This window comes from Cuculus canorus, chromosome 3 (assembly GCF_017976375.1).
Source record: "Cuculus canorus isolate bCucCan1 chromosome 3, bCucCan1.pri, whole genome shotgun sequence".
NCBI lineage: Eukaryota > Metazoa > Chordata > Aves > Cuculiformes > Cuculidae > Cuculus > Cuculus canorus.
In genome coordinates, this window is record NC_071403.1 from 2,482,709 (window position 1) to 2,501,462 (window position 18,754).

Consider the following 18,754-nt stretch of genomic DNA (forward strand, 5'->3'; position numbering starts at 1 on the left):
TGAGGTTGCTGAAATCATAGAAGCCTTAGGCTGGAAAAGACCTTCGAGATCATCAAACCCAACCGTACCTGTCTGTACTACTACATCAGATCCCTCAACACTTCATCTGCCCGTCTTTTAAACCCCTCCAGGGATGGGGACTCCACCCCCTCCCTGGGCAGCCTCTGCCAGGGCCTGAGAACCTTTTCTGTGAAGGAATTTTTCCTGATGTCCAATCTGAACCTCCCCTGGTGCAGCTTGAGGCCATTCCCTCTCGTTCTATTGCCCGTCATTTGGGAGAAGAGCCCAACACCCACCTCTCCACAACCTCCTTTCAGGCAGTTGTAGACAGTGATAAGGTCTCCCCTCAGCCTCCTCTTCTCCAGGCTGAACAACCCCAGGTCCCTCAGCCGCTCCTCGGAAGACTTGTTCTCCAGCCCCTCACCAGCTTCATTGCCCTTCTTTTGTCAATAACTCTTAGCTGATGAAATCACCTCATGTGATTTACTCACTAATTACTGAAAAATTACAACAATCATCAAGACAGTCACACAACAGAATGGTTTGAGTTGGAAGGGACCATAATGATCACCCAGTTCCACCCCCTGCCATGGGCAGGGACACCTCCCACTGGCTCAGGCTGCCCAAGGCCCATCCAACCTGGCCTGGAACCCCTCCAGGGATGGGGCAGCCACAGCTTCCCTGGGCAACCTGGGCCAGGGCCTCACCACCCTCATCGTGAAGAATTTCCTCCTCATGTCCAGTCTAAATCTTGTAATATGAGGTCAAATTCATTTTTTCTTATAAAAGGAACCTGGGTAATTGCCTTTGTGCATGGACAGTACACTGTAATGAAGAATAATTAAGCAGTAATAGACTCAGGGATGGCTCCAGGTCAGCACAAAGTCTTAACAAAGATAGGACTGTTAAAGACAACGGATTCTGTAGTAACGCCAACTGAATATTCATAATTAAACAGCATTTATTTCACATTTACACATTAGCAAGAGTATATACAATTTAAAACATCAGCCTTGCTGGAAAGAAATAGTTGGGCACGATCTACCCTAACTTGAGACACTGGGTATTAAAGCTATCGCCCTCCTTGAGAGCTACAGCCTCTAGAAGTGCCTGCTTCTTCTGCATACTGCGAGATGACTCCAGTTCATACATAGTTGTCAAGTTGAAGAGAACACTCTCATGTAGGTAGTGCTTAGGGTCCTGCTGAACCATTCCTTCCAGCTGCCGGAGGGAATCCTTCAGTTTTCCCAGGTAAAGAAGACAAACAGCAGCATTGTTATTAGCCTAGAGAAAAACATATTGTAAATAAATAAGTATATAAATGTACGTATCCGTGCACTTATGGGGAGAGAGAAGGAAAGAAAGAAGTTTAGCATCTGCAGTGACAAGAGATTTACTACGTGCAAGGAATTACTATTTTGTGTGTGTGTGTGTGTACGTGCGCAAGTAGCTAAAATATATTATCAGTCATCCAATCCAAACCAATCCAATCCAATCCAATCCAATCCAATCCAATCCAATCCAATCCAATCCAATCCAATCCAATCCAATCCTTTTCTTCTTGTTACTCTCAAGATTTATCCCGTCCCAGTAGGACTTGCTGACTTCTAAGAGCTGAAACTCTAAAACAGAGTCTGAAATGAAATATCCATAGTGTAGGACATCGGTTAATTTTAAAAGTCGACTGAAACAGACCTCAGACACTCCTCGAACCTCCACACACTGTCATTTACATCATGGTTTTTTAAGGACTTCACTATATCTTCAGACGTGTTTTCCTCTCTGGCTTATAGAAGACCCACATTAGCAGCAGGGTGAAATTACCTTATCACAAGGGCATCTATGACTGACTGCGAGTAAATGCAGCAGAGAGGGAAGTCTAAGAGCATCCTAAATGATCAACTCAGCTTGCATTTTCTTTTCCACACAATCCAGGATTTATGAGTTACCAAAAGATTCCAACAGTACAAAGTCACAGAGCATGTTTAGCAGCAGAAACTTCCACGCTTTCTGGCAGCTGCAGATAAAGGATGAACACAGACTTTTCTAAAAAACCTATTTTTTTCTCCCTTCAGGAAACTTACTGATCTCGTGCAGTTTATAATATTTATTATTTTACAGCTTGCAAAATGACGCGATTTACGTGCTGCTTCGAGTCCGTTCCCTGAGCCTGCAAACGGCCTTGGAACAGGCTCCTGGTGGGAAGGTGTCTCAGCTCTCAGGATGCTCTTACAGGACGGCGCACTGAAAGCTGCCAAATGTAGAAACCCCAAAGAAAACAAACAGTTTTTCCTTGATCTCCTCTTGTCATGCGAATCCAAGGCTTTGATAGGCAACACGTTAAAAATGTCATGTTTAATATTACAGTATCATAGAATCCTGAGGTTGGAAAGGACCTTTGAGATCATTAACTCCAACTGTACCTGTCCACTACTACAGCACCTCATCTGCCCATCTTTTAAACCCCACCAGGGATGGGGACTCCACCCCCTCCCTGGACAGACTCTGCCAGCGTCTGAGAGCCCTTTTGGTGAAGACATTTTCCTGCTGTCCAATCTGAACCTGCCCTGGTGCGGCTTGAGGCCATTCCCTCTCATCCTATCACCTGTCACTTGGGAGAAGATCTGCCCATCTTCTACACACCTCCAGGGATGGTGACCTGGATGGATCTGAACCTGCCTTTCAATGCTTAATCTTACACACGTTGGCAGCCGCCATTTCTTTTTCTGACACGCGTGTCTACGCTAAAAACAGGGAATGCAAAAAAAAAAGAGCTTTTGCAAGATCTCCTAAAACATAATGTTTCGGAATTTCTACAGGTGTGCCTAAATATTCACATCCTTCCTTCCCACCCCGTTTTGGATCCTGTCCTTCTGCACACTAAAACCCCTTTGGCACATGTGCCACATCCCCATTTTCTATAAAGCTCTGAGCACCCTCTGATTACTCATGAAATCCACACACGTAGCATTACAAGAATAATTTAGGTGTTCGTTACAAATGTAGCAATTTGGAGATTTACCACAGCATTTGATGAGTCGATCCTTAAGATTTCGGTGAAAAATCGATGAGCTTCTGCAAAATTATTCTGACCAAGGTGGAGAAACGCTCTAGAAAGTAAGTGACATATGAATGAGTTCTCCTCAAAAACCCAAGGTGATAATAGATTTTAAAAAGAATGGACACCATTTTTTATTTTTCCTGTTATAGATATGACAGTTTCTGACATTTGCTCTTCACGGTGTAATTACAGCCAGCAAGGAGACACTGATTTACGGACAAATGGAATGACAACTTGGATCAATTGGCTATTATATCTTCTGCCAACCAAAGCAAGAGCCTTCATTGTGTTTTCATTAATTTAAATGCAGATACTTTCTTCCTGGAATTATTTCGCTTCATGAAATTAGCCACGCTATATAATTTCCAGAGCACTTCTGAACAGTATTTTCTAAACATATTAAGCCAGTGTGCTAACCATTACAAGCTGAGTTCCCCCGTCACACAGCTCCATCTACTACAACGTGCTCCAGCGCTCTTTGAAACTACCAGGTGGTGACCTTACAGGCAGATCTGGTTGTAAGATAAAGGTCCAAAATAGCTTTTCCACTCCGAAGAGTTATTTTATACAAATGTATATTTAAAAAGCAGAGTGAAAATATGCAATGCCTTGAAGAAAGAGAAAAAAAAAACTTTGTCAACTCAACCCAAAGATCACAATTTCAACCCAGGACAATGTGACTGTACCCAGTAATTCAGATCTCCTGGGTCTACATTCAGCCCCACTTATGACAGATGCAGTTACATAAAAGACAGAAAGAGAATGAGATTGTCTCAAGGGTAGTTTAAAGCTCACAATGCATACTTTGCAAAACTCTATTTTAAAGTTTCATTTAGCTGTTAAATTATCTACCTGTTCATTAAAACCATAATTTGGCTCTGCAGTCCATCCAATTTGTGAGTCGCTTTCTCAACGTCTTGAAAGTATTTTTCTGCAGTTTTTATGTCTCCAATCTAGGCAGTAAAATCATAAGAAAGTTAAAGTTACTATGAGGAGAAGAAAAGAGATGCAATTTGATTGTACCTATTACAAAGAAGAACGTGAAAACGTATCGAAGTCTGCTGTCTAATTGTATGGTTCCAGGCTGACTGGGTAGCATCTGTTATTGAACGAGGTATTCGAAGAGCCATGTTATGGTCATAAAACCAAAAACCCCAACCCATGCACAGTTTTATCCAAGCAAAGTCCAGTACCTGAAGGGGCTACAAGAGAGCAGGGGAGGGACTTTTTACAAAGGCATGGAGTGTTAGGATGAGGGGCAATGGTATAAACTGGAGAGGGGCAGATTTAGACTGGACATAAGCAAGAAATTCTTCATGATGGGAGTGGTGAGGCCCTGGCCCAGGTTGCCCAGGGAAGCTGTGGCTGCCCCATCCCTGGAGGGGTTCCAGGCCAGGTTGGATGGGCCTTGGGCAGCCTGAGCCAGTGGGAGGTGTCTCTACCCAGGGCAGGAGGGTTGGAACTGGATGGGCTTTGAGGTCCCTTTCAACCCAAACCATTCTATCATTCTATGTTTCTCCACTGTGGGTTGTGGAGCATTCTTGGACTGTGGTGGGGTTGCCCCACCTCCTGGTTTGTCTCCCTTGTTGTAACTGACTCCAGAGTTCACCAAATTAGCTGAAAATGAGGAAAAAAATCAGCATTGTGAGAATAGTTCCAGTGAGACTGGGTATTACTCTTGTTGTGGTTTGAGATAATGAAGAATCAGGTTTGTGACTCTAACTCAGTCTCACCTAAGTAACTTCATTTTCTGAAAGCAAACTGCATGTTTTTCAGACGGCTCCTCTCTAGAAGTCATAACATAGGACATCGGTATGAAGAAAGGCCAATGCTTGTGCTTATTCCTATCTGAGGCCATCCTTGAGCTGGTGAAAAAGGTCACACCTGCAGGGAGGGGCGAATAGGGCTGGTGACCTCAAACTGACCAGCAGAGGATTCCATCCCATATACGTCATGGTCAGTATAAAATGAGAGACCACGAGGGTCCTCTTCCTCTTCTGTGATAGCCGATGTCCAATGAGGGCCTCGTCTGTCCCGGACCCATGTGTTTCTGAATCCAGTTCCTGAGTCCAGCTCCCTCCTGGCCTCAGATCCCTTCCCTCGTGTCTGCTCCGCAGCACTTTTGGTGACATAGAGACATCGAGGGGTGGGTTCTCATATATTTGTATATATTTTACTACTTTCTAATTATTTTCATCACCATCATTATCATCATTTCATTAAAGCTGTAGCTTTTAGTTTCCAACCCACAAATCTTTTTCCTTTCCTTTTCCTCTCCCTGGGGGTGGGAGGAAGGGAATGGGGAGTCCAACTGCACGGTTTTAGCTGCCGCACTTATCCGGGTCAGGGTTAAACTCAAACCATTCTATGATTCACAAGGATGTTTCTCATTCCATCACATAAGCCCCTAACCAAAAACCCCCAAACGCTGCAAACCCTAGTGATTCTTGTGGAACAGCTCTTGTAGCAAGTCCTTCGAATGACTTTCCAAGTACAGTTTTCAGACCAAGCAAACATCCATCTTAAGGTTCCATCCAGATTTCTTCCCAGTTTGCTGACGGGACTTTCATCGCGGCAGCATCCACAGCTCTGCTGACACCACTGACCCAACAGATCCGGCTTTACCTCTAACCACAAGACCTCTCCCTTGCCAGCAGGAAAGAATTATTCTTCTTTACACTTAGCAGATGATCCAGTTGAGTGCTGCACTTAAAGATGCAGCCGTCCATCTACAACAGCATTTAGGCAATGCCCGTTAATATCTGATCTAACGAAACAGGTGTATTCCTCCCCAATGTTATGCAGATTCAAACAAAACAACCATTATTCATTCTAAAATCTTAGACATTCAATTTTAATAACAAAAGATATATCTTCTCTCTATAAATACCACTAAAGGTGTAAACCACTGAGAAAATAATTACATTTAATGAAAGGATAATGCGGGCACAAGGGTAAATGAGTCTGTCCTTGAATATTTTTAGCCTGGAAATTAGAAGGAAGCCCCTAACCATGAGACTAATGAATTTCTAAAGCAAACTACCACTGTGCTCCACTGGGAGCTTGATGAGTCCAAATGTAATATGCTTTGAGACTAATCACACTGTATTTGTGATCACCAAGATTTCTCATTCTTGTATCTTCTCAGCAAACGCCAAACTTTTGTTTCTCATTTTTTCCACCGAGGGGAAACAGTTTCCTTTTTTCTTTTTTTTTTTTTTTGGCAGAACATTTGTAACAAATAATTAGTTTTAATTAGTGATTAAAACATTAAGTATTTAAAGAAGTCTTCATCACCTAATTTTATTTAACTTAGTTCAGAAAACGTGACTCAGGTATCTAATAACAATTAGGAAATGAAAATGTATCTGTTAACTTCAAATAATCATTTCCTCTAAGATGGAGCCATCGATATATTATGTGCTTTAGTTTGTTGTTTGTCTGGAGCCCAAGCTCCCTGTCTTTTCAGGGACAGAATGTGGACAAAAGAGGGAAACTCACTTTGTTTCTAGACGCAGGCAGCAGTTATACAATGGGACTGAGAGCTGCGTGCAGTCTGAGGCAGTGAGAAACGAGACTGTGACTGAAATTCTGGCTCACTGAAGTCACTGGGAGTTTTACTGTTAGTTTTAGGGAAAGGAGAATGTTGCACTTTGATTAAATTATTAGCATTATCTTCTACAGCATCTTCTTTGTTCACTAATGTACATACGTGTACATTTACTATAACAGGTGCTTTACATTCCTATCTATTTAACATCACACGGCAGAAGGTTCTCTTCTTTTGAGCACTGCAAGGTGATACCTGCTCTTTATAAACAGCTACAGTTTGAAATGCAATGATCCTTCGGCACACAGCTGCCAACAGAATAGGACCTAACAGATTTAGAATAAAATACATACCTGAAGGAAAATCCTTCCAATTCCGCTCAGCAGTTGAGGCTCTTGCTGGGGATAGTATTTGATGACGGTGTGATACGTGTCTACAGCGAGAACGTAGTCCTAAGGGGTGAAAAATGCACAACGAGATATTTAAGTTGAGCATTCTTCAGTCTTTATAGAATCACAGAATCACGGGGTTGGAAAAGACTGCTGAGATCATCAAGTCCAATCATTCCTATCTGCCACTAAACCATATCCTTAAGTACCTCATCTACCCGTCTTCCAAACCCCTCCAGGGATGGGGATTCCACCACTTCCCTAGGCAGCCTCTGCCAGTGCCTGATGACCCTTTCAATGAAAAATTCTTTACTGATGTCCAAACTGAACTTGCCCTGGAGCAGCTTGAGGCCATTCCCTCTCATCCTATCACCTGTCACTTGGGAGAAGAGACCAACACCCACCTCTCTACAACCTCCTTTCAGGCAGTTGGAGACAGTGATAAGGTCTCCCCTCAGCCTCCTCTTCTCAAGGCTAAACGACCCCAGGTCCTTCAGCCGCTCCAGCCCCTTCTCAGCTTCGTTGCTATTCTCTGGACACAGTCCAGGACCTCAACGTCCTTCTTCAATGAGGGGCCCAGAACTGAACAAGGTTATGTTGTCTTCTTTCAAAAGTCATATAAAGAATTAAAGTAATTGCAACTTGCCTATGGGAGAAATAAGGAGCTATCATATAATAAGGTTGAGTATAACAACATAAGACTTAGATATTATTGTCAGTGGATTGTGATAAATAGTGTGTTGTGTTAAGAGTACAACCAGAACTGGCGTTGGGAAAGTAATCTTTATGGCAATTATAAGAATACTGTTCAGTTATGCAGAGCCTTTTCTATGGCCGGTTGAAAGCCCAGTCCAGCCGAATCAACAGGTTGTGCAAGAAATAGCGAACCTACATATTAGGTATTAGATTTAATGATAATTAATGATTAAAAGGTTAAACTACTTTGAGTACAGGCATAAATTAAATATAAGTTAGTGGAACTGCTTGAGGTTTTCTTTGAAGTTGTAAAGAATAAATAGAAATGTCTCAGGAAAGAAGAGAAGTGATTTTTATCATCGGTGGAGAAACATGAAGCATCACTGTTGAGGGAGAACTGAAATGAGACAGTGGAGATGAATTATCAAGGTGGAACTGAGAGTGACTTCAAAGAAGAGCAACAAACAGTAGAGAACTGAAAGCTCATGGAAAAACAGCACGCAAAACCACCATGAACTTTTGGAAGAAAAAAATAATATACCTATTGTATAATGAATATAAATAGCTGATGATTTTGTGTGTGCTGTGCCACTCACTGAGGTGATGGCCCAGCTCTGAGTTGTTAATAAAGCAAGCCTAGAGTTACTCACAGTCTGGTGAAAATCCTTTAACAATGGGACAGAATCTCTGTCTGTCACAGAAGGAGAAACGATTTGGGCTATAACCAAGTGAGCGGGGGTTGGTTCTGAAACCCAGGAAGCTTTGGAAGCGACATTGCTCCACCACACACCTGCACAAAGACCGCGCTGACCAGCGGCAGCTCTGAGATCTCATGAGGAGCAGCTGAGGGACCTGGGGTTGTTTAGCCTGGAGAAGAGGAGGCTGAGGGGAGACCTTATCACTGTCTCCAACTGCCTGAAAGGAGGGTGTAGAGGGGGTTGTTCACCCCTTCTCCCACGTGACAGGTGATAGGACGGGAGGGAACGGACATTAGGAAAAACTTTTTCACTGGAAGTGTTCTCTGGCACTGGCAGAGGCTGCCACAGAGGTGGTGGAGTCCCCATCCCTGGAGATGTTTAAAAGCCGGGTAGATGAAATGCTTAGGGATATGATTTAGTAGTGGACAGGTACGGTTGGGCTTGATAATCTCCAAGGTCTTTTCCAGCCAAGGGATTCTATGATTCTATAATCTGCCCGCTCAAGACACAAGGCAGCTGTGTCTTCACAGATAAGGACCGGTGACAGAGGATCAAGCAAAATCACGATCCCATTTTCCACAGGAAAGAAATGCCCATGTGACTGGTTACTGCAGTCCAAGCTGCTGTAATTCAATGATCTGGGCAGTAAATGACTTCTGGACCCACGCTACATAGTCATGGAAGTGTTGAAGGCCAGGTTGGATGGGTCTTGGGCAGCCTGATCCAGTGGGAGGTGTCCCTGTCCATGGCAGGGGTGGAACTGGATGGGCTTTGAGGTCCCTTCCAACCCAACCCACTCCATGATTCTACACACAAAGACAGAAGATCCCGTGTGCTGTACTTATTTGGTGCTTCCTGAAGGTCCTGCCCATCAATTTAATAGAAGAAATTGTAATGGGTGTTTAGAAGCAAAAGACATCAAAGAATAATCTTTCAAACTGCCCAGACACCTTTGCATATTCTCTACCCTCCCATTTTTCTCGGTGAAATTATTCTGCTCATTTAACTTGTCCCTAATGTGATCCCCACTACTGGTAAAGGTATTTTTCTTCATCTGCTGCTTATTTCCAAGGAGACAGCATGCCCCAGATGGAATGATTTTTTTCCTGAGGTCACACTTAAAAGGATTGAACCCTACTTGATCCATACACGGGTCAGCATTCTAAATATAATAATTGCTTCATAGAGACAAAAGATCAAGAGAAGTCTTTGGAATCTGATCTGTATATGAGAGAAATTCCATGTCCTATAATAATGGAAGCTGACTGAAGCAGCCCAGGAAATGCTCTGCAGGACTTTTCTTTTGTAAACAACTTGCATACTATGGATATAATGATTAATTTTGAACAGTTAATTATTAACATTTAGAGTTCATTCCAATTCTAGGGAAACACAACATGTTCGTGCTTATTACTGGTAATGGAAAGAGTTCAGAGCAAAGACCACAGGCCATATACATGAAAATATATTATTTAAATTGTGATTTACTGAGCATTCAGAACTCAAATGTGATAACATTTACACTATTTATTTCTTTCATAAATTCATGACTTGAGAAAAACTCAGTTTTCACTGTAAGAGCTCTCACTGAAAGACTTCATTGATGACAGAGTCCTGCTGTGTTAGGCAGGCATAAAAAATTTGGAACAGGGACCCTCTGAACTGGTTCCTTCCAGGAACTCCACCTACATCTGTGTCAGTTATTAATGCACACAAGGGTGTAAAATCTGCAAAATTTTGTAAAATCTGAAGATCTGTACAATCTGAAGGATCATCTATGAACTTTATCCCTTCAATCATAAGATGATCTCACTGGAGAAATAGATTTATTTTATCAAATTCTAGCTTTTGGGCTCGATGTCTTCCATTCTGTGACCTAAAGCTGCCCCTTCCTACCCAGCACAGTCTCACGCAGGCTCTGAGGCTCAGGCTGCGCAGCAGAGATGTGCAGCACAGCCACGAGATATCACAGAACCTCTAGGTTGAAAAAGACCTTTGAGATCATCGAGTCCAACCGTACCTGTCCACTACTAAACCAGATCCCTGAGCACCTCATCTGCCCATCTTTTAAACCCCTCCAGGGATGGGGACTCCACCACCGCCCTGGGCAGCCTCTGCCAGGGCCTGAGAGCCCTTTTGGTGAAGAAGTTTTTCCTAAGAAAAGATGGGGCTCTACATTCACACCTCCAAACTGAGGTGGAAACAACTCCCAGGAGGTCAAGCAGTTAAGCTGATAGAAAAGTACTTCTGCCAACTTAGTTTACAGCGTAACATGACTTGACTGCAGAAGAGTCTCAGCCATCGGCCGCTGTGTGAGGAGACACTGCTGGCACAGTTATAATGCCACGGGCTCCCTGGGGTAGGCACCCACCAGCCTTGATAGGAACAAGCACCAAGCAACATCTGTGAGAGCTTCATGGGCTTGGCCCAGTCAGGCAAACAAAACCGCCTCCCATCTTGTGTTCTCCATCAAGAGACTGTACCTGAAAGGGCTACAAGAAATCTGCGAAAGGACTGTTTACAAAGGCGTGGAGTGATAGGACTAGGGGCAATGGAAAGGGGCACGTTTAGACAGGACATAAGGAGGAATTCCTTCACGCTGAGGGTGGTGAGGCCCTGGCCCAGGTTGCCCAGGGAAGCTGTGGCTGCCCCATCCCTGGAGGGGTTCCAGGCCAGGTTGGATGGGCCTTGGGCAGCCTGAGCCAGTGGGAGGTGTCCCTGCCCATGGCAGGGAGTGGAACTGGATGAGCTTTAAGGTCCCTTCTGACCCAAACTATTCTATGATTCTATGATATTTAGAAATAACCACAAATTTTACCATGTGTAGAATACTGAGAGTAGGTTCAATAAACCCTTCAGTCAGCATTAATTATACAAAGTTTATAGTTAGTAACTAATACCTTTCAGGAAGAGAGGAGAGGGATAACTTACCCTTCCTTTCTATCTTGTGCACTTGTGGAAGGATTATGAAAGCAGAGATTCACAGTGTTATAAATCCAAAGAGCAGCACTGTAGCACTTTTAGGCAAAAGACATTATGATTCATGCAGTCTTTCTCCTTTAAATCATGGACAAACCAAAATCCTTAGGCATCAGTCCCTTGCATCATTAGTTCCAACTGTTACCTCCATCTTTGAACAGTTTCAGTTGTATTAATACCCAAATTAAAATCAGTTCTAATGCTTTTGTTTTTACAAAGCGCAAGTTCTACAAAAGAAAACACTAAAAAAATCTAAAAAGTGAAAAATGTGCCTTTAATTAGAATGCATTTATCATACGTATGGCAAGCAGGTAAGTGTTTATTCCTCAGAGAGGTAAAACTCTGGTAAGATAAAATCAAAAGCAATTTTAGCTGAGATGAAAAGAACTTACAAAGTTTTCGAGATACTTCCATGGTGATTTAGTAAAATGACAGATGTTTTGTGATTCGATTGTTGAAACGAAGCAACACGCATCATCAGTTGCATTTCAAACGAGTATTCCCTCATGCTGCTGTATTCGGGGTAGGCTTCCACAGTGACTTGGGGGCCCAAGTTCCATTCTTGTAAATAGAAGTCTACAGTGACACAGTATGTGGTCTCCCCGGCCTGCTGTACTTCCAACTCCTCCCTTTAAGCTGCCCCTTCTTCTCATGAAATGGGAAAAGCCAATCATAGGCTTCTGCACTTGGCCGTGTTGAACCTCATGAGGTTCCTACAGCTTCACTTCTCCAGCCTGTCCAGGTCCCTCTCGTCCTTACTGCAATATTGTAAATATTCACTAGATGGCAATGGATGGCACTGACTGGGAGAGCGAAATCAGCTTGGTTTGAGTTTTTTTTAAAGTACATACACTTGAAACACTAATAAAAACATGTGCAGGTTTCAAAGTGTTACACAGCAGCAGGAAAAAAATATCCAAACTGCTCACCTAATATAATTGTTCATGGGAGAATTAATATCCGTGTGTTTCTACATGATTTCAAGGAATAGTTACATAGTGAATTCTCATAGAAGGTGGAAAAGTTGGTTACACAATTGCTGCATGTTACACTGGTCTTAAAATTAATAAATCTATGAACAACCAATATAAATTTCTCAGAGAGGGTCTGTCACAGAAGCAGAAGAATTAACTTCATGTACTGCTGTTATTTCAGCTGGAACACAACTAGGTTTGAAAAAATCTTTCATAAAGCCCCTCTACTCCTCCATACAGGATCCTTCTGAAAATGGAGAGACTCCCAACCACTCCAGAGCCAACACACTGACACGCAATTGGCAGTTGGAAGTAACTAGAATCACAGAATCATAGTTATTAACTATACACTTTGTATAACTACTGCTTACTTTTAGTCAAGGGTTTATTGAACCCACTCTCAGTATTCTACACATGGTAAAATTTGTGCTTATTTCCTAAACACCTAGAACCATAGAATAGTTTGGGTTGGAAGGGACCTTAAAGCCCATCCAGTCCCACCTCCTGCCATGGGCAGGGACACCTCCCACTGGCTCAGGCTGCCCAAGGCCCATCCAACCTGGCCTGGAACCCCTCCAGGGATGGGGCTGCCACAGCTTCCGTGGGCAATCTGGGCCAGGGCCTCCCCACCCTCAGCGTGAAGAAATTCTTTCTAAAATCCAGTCTAAATCTGCCCTTCTCCAGTTTATACCCGTTCCCCCTCGTCCTATGTCCAAAAGCCTTTATGAATAGTCGCTCTCCAACTTGCCAGTAGCCCCTTCAGGTACTGGAGGGTCACTATAAGATCTCCTCTGAGCCTTCTCTTCTCCAGGCTGAACAACCCCAACTCTCTCAGCCTGTCCTCATACGGGAGGTGCTCCAGCCCTCAGATCATCTTTGTAGCCTCCTCTGGACCCGTTCCAACAGCTCCATCTCCTTCTTATGTTGAGGATTCCAGAACTGGATACAGGACTCCAGATGAGGTCTCACAAGAAAGGAACAGAGCGGCAGAATCCCCTCCCTCGCCCTGCTGGCCACGCTGCTTTGGATGCAGCCCAGGACACGGTTGGCCTTCTGGGCTGTGAGCGCACATTGCTGGCTCATCTTGAGCTTCTGATCGACCAGCATCCCCAAGTCCTTCTCTGCTCTCAATCACACCATCTAGACTAGACATAGGAGGAAATTCTTCACGCTGAGGGCGGTGAGGCCCTGGCCCAGGTTGCCCAGGGAAGCTGTGGCTGCCCCATCCCTGGAGGTGTTCCAGGCCAGGTTGGATGGGCCTTGGGCAGCCTGAGCCAGTGGGAGGTGTCCCTGTCCATGGCAGAGGGGTGGAACTGGATGGGCTTTAAGGTCCCTTCCAATCCAAACTATTCTATGATTCTATGAAACTGAGCAGGGTTGCTTAAAAAAGTGAGGAATCAAGGGAAAACCCTCAACACTGGAAGGCAGTTCTGCTTTTATACCTTTCTCTTTCACCCCTACCTGCCAGTGAGGTTTAAACTTGCAAGAAGATATCTTACAATAGAGAGAGGTTGAAAACGCCGGATGTATTTAGAAATTCTGGATCTTCATCACATACAAAGGCTACGGTATTCTTAATACTCACAAACAGAGCAACATTCCTAGTGCACGGTTTGAAAAAGACAGAGCGCATAATTGCTTTTAATTGCAGCATTTAGTTAAGTGTTTGAAAAATTCAATTTAAAAATGCAAATTCTGTATTGTTATTGCATGTTCTCCGGGATGATTTGGGGAGAAATAAGCACAGATATGCTCCCAAAGAACATTACTGCAAATGGTTCTCTATTAAATAAGACATTATTAAGGCTAATTAATTCCTCACTAAGCAAAAAATCCGTGTACAGTCAGGTAGTCTCTTATCTATGCACCAGTAATTCTCTTGCGCTCTCTCTGACATTTTCTTCTGGAATATACGGTACCTCTGCAGTCGCTGCCACTCACGTACCTTCATCATTAGCAGACAGTTTGCCATGGAGTACATCACCCGGCCCAGACGTGACCTCCACAGCTGAACAGAGGCTGCAAAAGAAGAGCAGCTTGTGAATTTGCACTAATAAATTAGAGGTTCTTTCTTGCCATCAATTATTGGTCCTATGAATTACGATTTGGAAAGATCCCTTTCATTAACACCTCTGGGTTTTAGCCTGGAATTTTTAATTCTGCACCACCAGAGAGAAAATTCTGCCTCTCTCTGAGGGAACGGCTCAAGCGGCTCTGGGGACCAGACGAGATGCAACAACGCTGAGGCACAGGCAGCCGCTCAGCACTGAGCTCAGGCCAAATATGAAATACTAAAAGAAGCCACGTGTTTGCCAGTATCAGAACAAAAGGTGCATAAAAAGATTCCAGTGATAACGAGCATCACTTTAAAACCACGTCATCTAGAGCATTACATGGGATAAAATAAAAAATCAAACATAGCTAAAATGTCATTTTGGAGCCAAAACATGCAGGGTGGGAACTGTCTGAGTCTGGGACTATTTGTGCTTGCCTCTGGCTTAGAGATAGCTAGAAAAATCTGCCAAGCCTGTCTGCTCTCTGGTGCTCCAGCAGCTCGCAGGCAGGAAAAGCTGCAACAGCAGATTTCTTGCCCGTGTTTTGCAGACAGACTCCTGGTGTTGTGAGAGAATGGGTCGCATAGATCCTTATTTTCTCTTGCCTTACAGTACCACAGATCAATGCTAGAAATACTCCTCAAAAATAAGCATAAGGAATATTAATTGAGTACATTTAGAAAAGAAATGTATCAGTCAACGTGCTGTCAAGGTCACTGCGATGATTTGAAAGGGGGGGAGCAGGGGCTGAAGAGGCGGCTTTGGGGAGATTGTGATAATGAAGACCACTCGTTTGTATCAATAACAGAGTCTCTGATGAAAGCACGGCAGGTCATGGAGAATTCTTTCAGCACACATAAATGCCACTGCAAACAAGAATAGAGCTTGGTGAAATGTCTGCTCCTCTTCCCGAAAAGAAAAATCCCTTCAATCCTCTTCAACAACGAAACAAAACCCACAACCCATGAATCATAGAATGGTGTGAGTTGGAGGGGACCTCAAAGCCCATCCAGTTCCAACCCTCCTGCCATGGGCAGGGACACCTCCCACTGGCTCAGGCTGCCCAAGGCCCATCCAACCTGGCCTGGAACCCCTCCAGGGATGGGGCAGCCACAGCTTCCCTGGGCAACCTGGGCCAGGGCCTCACCACTCTCAGCGTGAAGGATTTCCTCCTTATGTCTAGTTTAAATGTTCTCCTATCCAATTTAAAGCCATTTCCCCTCGTACTGTCACTCCATGCCTTCGTAAAAAGTCCTTCCCAGCCTTCTTGTAGCCCATTCAGGTGCTGGAAGGTTCCTATAAGGTCTCCTTGGAGCCTTCTCTTCTCCAGGCTGAAGGAGCCCAACTCTCTCAGCCTGTCCTCATGGCAGAGGTGCCCTCATATTCCCAAATTATCTTTGTATAACGTGGGACCCAAGACTGAACCTGGTATTTCATCCACCTTAACATCACTCGTTACGTCTAGCTTTTGTTTTAGCCATTCCCCCGTGACTCCACATCCCCAGTGCTATTAATGGAGAGGATGCTGTAAACCTTAAGCAAATACTCTGTGATCTATTTCTGTTTTTTTTTCCCCTTGTGGGTTACTGTAAAACCCAGACATAAATAACTAATTTTCCTTTATTATTTCACTTATGTTTATGTCTACTTTTTGCATGTCATAGTTTGGTAACCTCATTCAGCTTTTTAGGACGTAGGTGACAACAAATTAGATCTTGATTCTTGCAGAGGAGACATCTAGGCTTCCTGTTAACTACTGAATGGTGCTAGCTAGAGTTCTCAGAGTCATAGAATCCCTAGGCTGGAAAAGACCTTTGAGATCATCAAGCCCAACTGTACCTGCCCACCACTAAATCAGATCCCTGAGCAGTTAATCTGCCCGTCTTTTAAACCCCTCCAGGGACGGGGACTCCACCACCTCCCTGGGCAGCCTCTGCCAGTGCTTGAGAGCCCTTTCAGTGAAGAAATTTCTCCTAATATCCAATCTGAACCTGTCTGCAAAGCAGACAGACCAGATGTCTTCAGCCTGTGTTATAATTGAAGAGGAATTTTCTGGACTGATCTGATAAACTGATCTGGACTTCCTGTAGCCCTGTGGGATGAGGAGGGAAGGGGTTAAAAAACCCCTCCAAGGCAGTAAACAAAGAAACCCCCAGCAGCAAATCACTGTATGTTACTGAGATGCCTGAAACCCACTCTGCAGCTAGACACAGCCGTGCTTCTGTTCTAAGCATTTGTTTTTCCTCCTTATTCACGAAGGACGCTGTACCCCACACTGCCACTCATTTCGATAGGAGCTCTGTGCGCTGTGAAGGTGCAAGACTGGCGTCCTATAAAACGCGTTCTCAGGTAAGCATGTAGTGCTAAATCACAGAACCACAGAATCACCAGGTTTGAGAAGACCTTTGAGATTATCAAGCCCAACCATACCTGTCCACTGCTAAATCATATCCCTGAGCACCCCATCTGCCAGTCTTTTAAACCCGTCCAGGGATGAGGACTCCACCACCTCCTTGGGCAGCCTCTGCCAGGGCCTGAGAGCCCTTTCAGGGTATCCTAAGGTCCAATCTGAACCTGCCCTGGTGCAGCTTGAGGCCATTCCCTCTCGTCCTATCGCCTGTCACTTGGGAGAAGAGACCAACACCCACCTCTCTACAACCTCCTTTCAGGCAGTTGTAGGTATTGATAAGGTCTCCCCTCGGCCTTCTCTTCTCCAGGTTAAAAATCTCTCTGCCTGTTGAGAAACTGGTAAATGAGGTGCTCCGTTCCAGACTAGAGGAGATGTGCATGGTGAGTCAACTGGTGTGGCACCTTCTTACACCAGCAATAAGGGAATTACACACTAAGTGTAATCCCCATAATGAATTAAGGCTGCCTTCACAGGAAGTTAATAAGGATTGCTTCAGCTACTTTCACATGAAAACCCAAACCCATTACCAGCCTCCTGGAGCTCCAAATGCAGCGAAGAAGCAGACAGGGAGCAGACCTGGCTGACCTCCAGTGACAAAAGCAGTCAACAGACTCTGCAAAGCTCTCGTGGGCTTTTTGGCAGCCTTAAACCCGCAGGCAGCTGCACAGCAGACGTAGGAAGATCCCTCCAAACGTTCAGCAGCCTTGTCCCTTGCAACTACTGGCTGCTGCTTTTCTAACTACGCCTCCCCCAGAGCTCAGCTCGGCTCAAAAACAGCAGCAGAGAGGAAAAGTGAGGAGCCAGAATCTCACGAGTGAGGCAGACTGCAGGACGCAGGATTACAACCAAGCTAGGAGAAAATCTTCATACCTTAAAGGGGGATCAGTGTCTTGGTTTTAAAGGGGTAAAAAGGAAAAAACATAGGGATAATAGAGGCAAAAATGATGGCAGAAAGAGGATAACAGGGAAAAGTAAATAGAACAGAAGCAAGTAGAACAGGTGATACTAGGAGAGAAGAACAGAAACTCCTGGAGCGCTGTGGATATATCTTCAATATCAGATTATTTCTCTTTTTCTTAACGCCTTTGAGAAGAGTAGTAATGTATTCATTTAGCAGTATTCGCAAATGATTTTTTATACATGCTGCTCACATGCGTGTTCACTTTTTTTAGGACATATCTACATGGCATATTAGGTCCTGTACAATAACACATTGACGCTTTACATCCAGGCAATCTGAAGACCAGGTCTGCACCCTTCCAGGTAGATATTGTTTAGGGAATTGTTCACAATAAATTCTGAACTCGGCTAACAACTCTTCTTGGCCTTTTCTTTCCTCAGAGGCAAACTTTTACACAGCCTCTGTGTGAATGTTATCCTAGAAAGAAGCTGGTCGGATTCCTTAGACTGTTAGTTGAAGCAGAAAGGTGTTTGTTTCCTTGGTATGATGGTTTTAGCTTGCCAGGCACCATGAGTGATCACACAACATGAGTAATCCACAACAACCATCCTCAACATCCACTCAACAACCATGAGTAATCCACAACAATACCTAAAACATCACCTCTTGTCCAATTTTTAAGTGTACTTGACCTCATTAGTATAAATTCTGTTAAAAAAAGAGATGCTTGGAGAAATGTTTGTCCTGATGACCCTTCTTTATATATATCCTATGTTATTGAGGTTAAACAACTAAAATAGAAGGAACAGGAAAAAAATCACATATGAAATCATGAAAACAATGATGTAGATTAACATCATCTAAATCTTGTTCTAAAAAGTGACTTGTGTGTTTCAGAAGCCTCAGAACCGCACAGCTACAGCAAGACTCGGCCATCACACCCTAAGCCAGTGGAGCCCTTGTCTGAAGGCAATTCTACCCAAAACCCTTTCGTGGCTTTCAGTCACGAGGACCGAGAGGAGTCACTGAGCCAAGGCTTGAG

General features: G+C 44.0%; 1 protein-coding gene across 1 annotated transcript in view; it reads right to left on the reverse strand.

Moving 5' to 3' along the window:
- Positions 1-941: 941 nt before the first annotated feature.
- TRAPPC12 (trafficking protein particle complex subunit 12) overlaps positions 942-18,754 on the reverse strand; it is a 48,491-nt gene continuing 30,678 nt past the window's right edge. The window contains exons 8-12 of the mRNA XM_054063657.1: positions 14,293-14,366; positions 6,965-7,063; positions 3,914-4,014; positions 3,023-3,110; positions 942-1,284 (exon numbers count right to left, since the gene is read on the reverse strand). Coding sequence (XP_053919632.1) covers positions 1,042-1,284; positions 3,023-3,110; positions 3,914-4,014; positions 6,965-7,063; positions 14,293-14,366 — 605 coding nt within the window. The 3' untranslated portion in view covers positions 942-1,041. The remainder of the gene's footprint in view (positions 1,285-3,022; positions 3,111-3,913; positions 4,015-6,964; positions 7,064-14,292; positions 14,367-18,754) is intronic.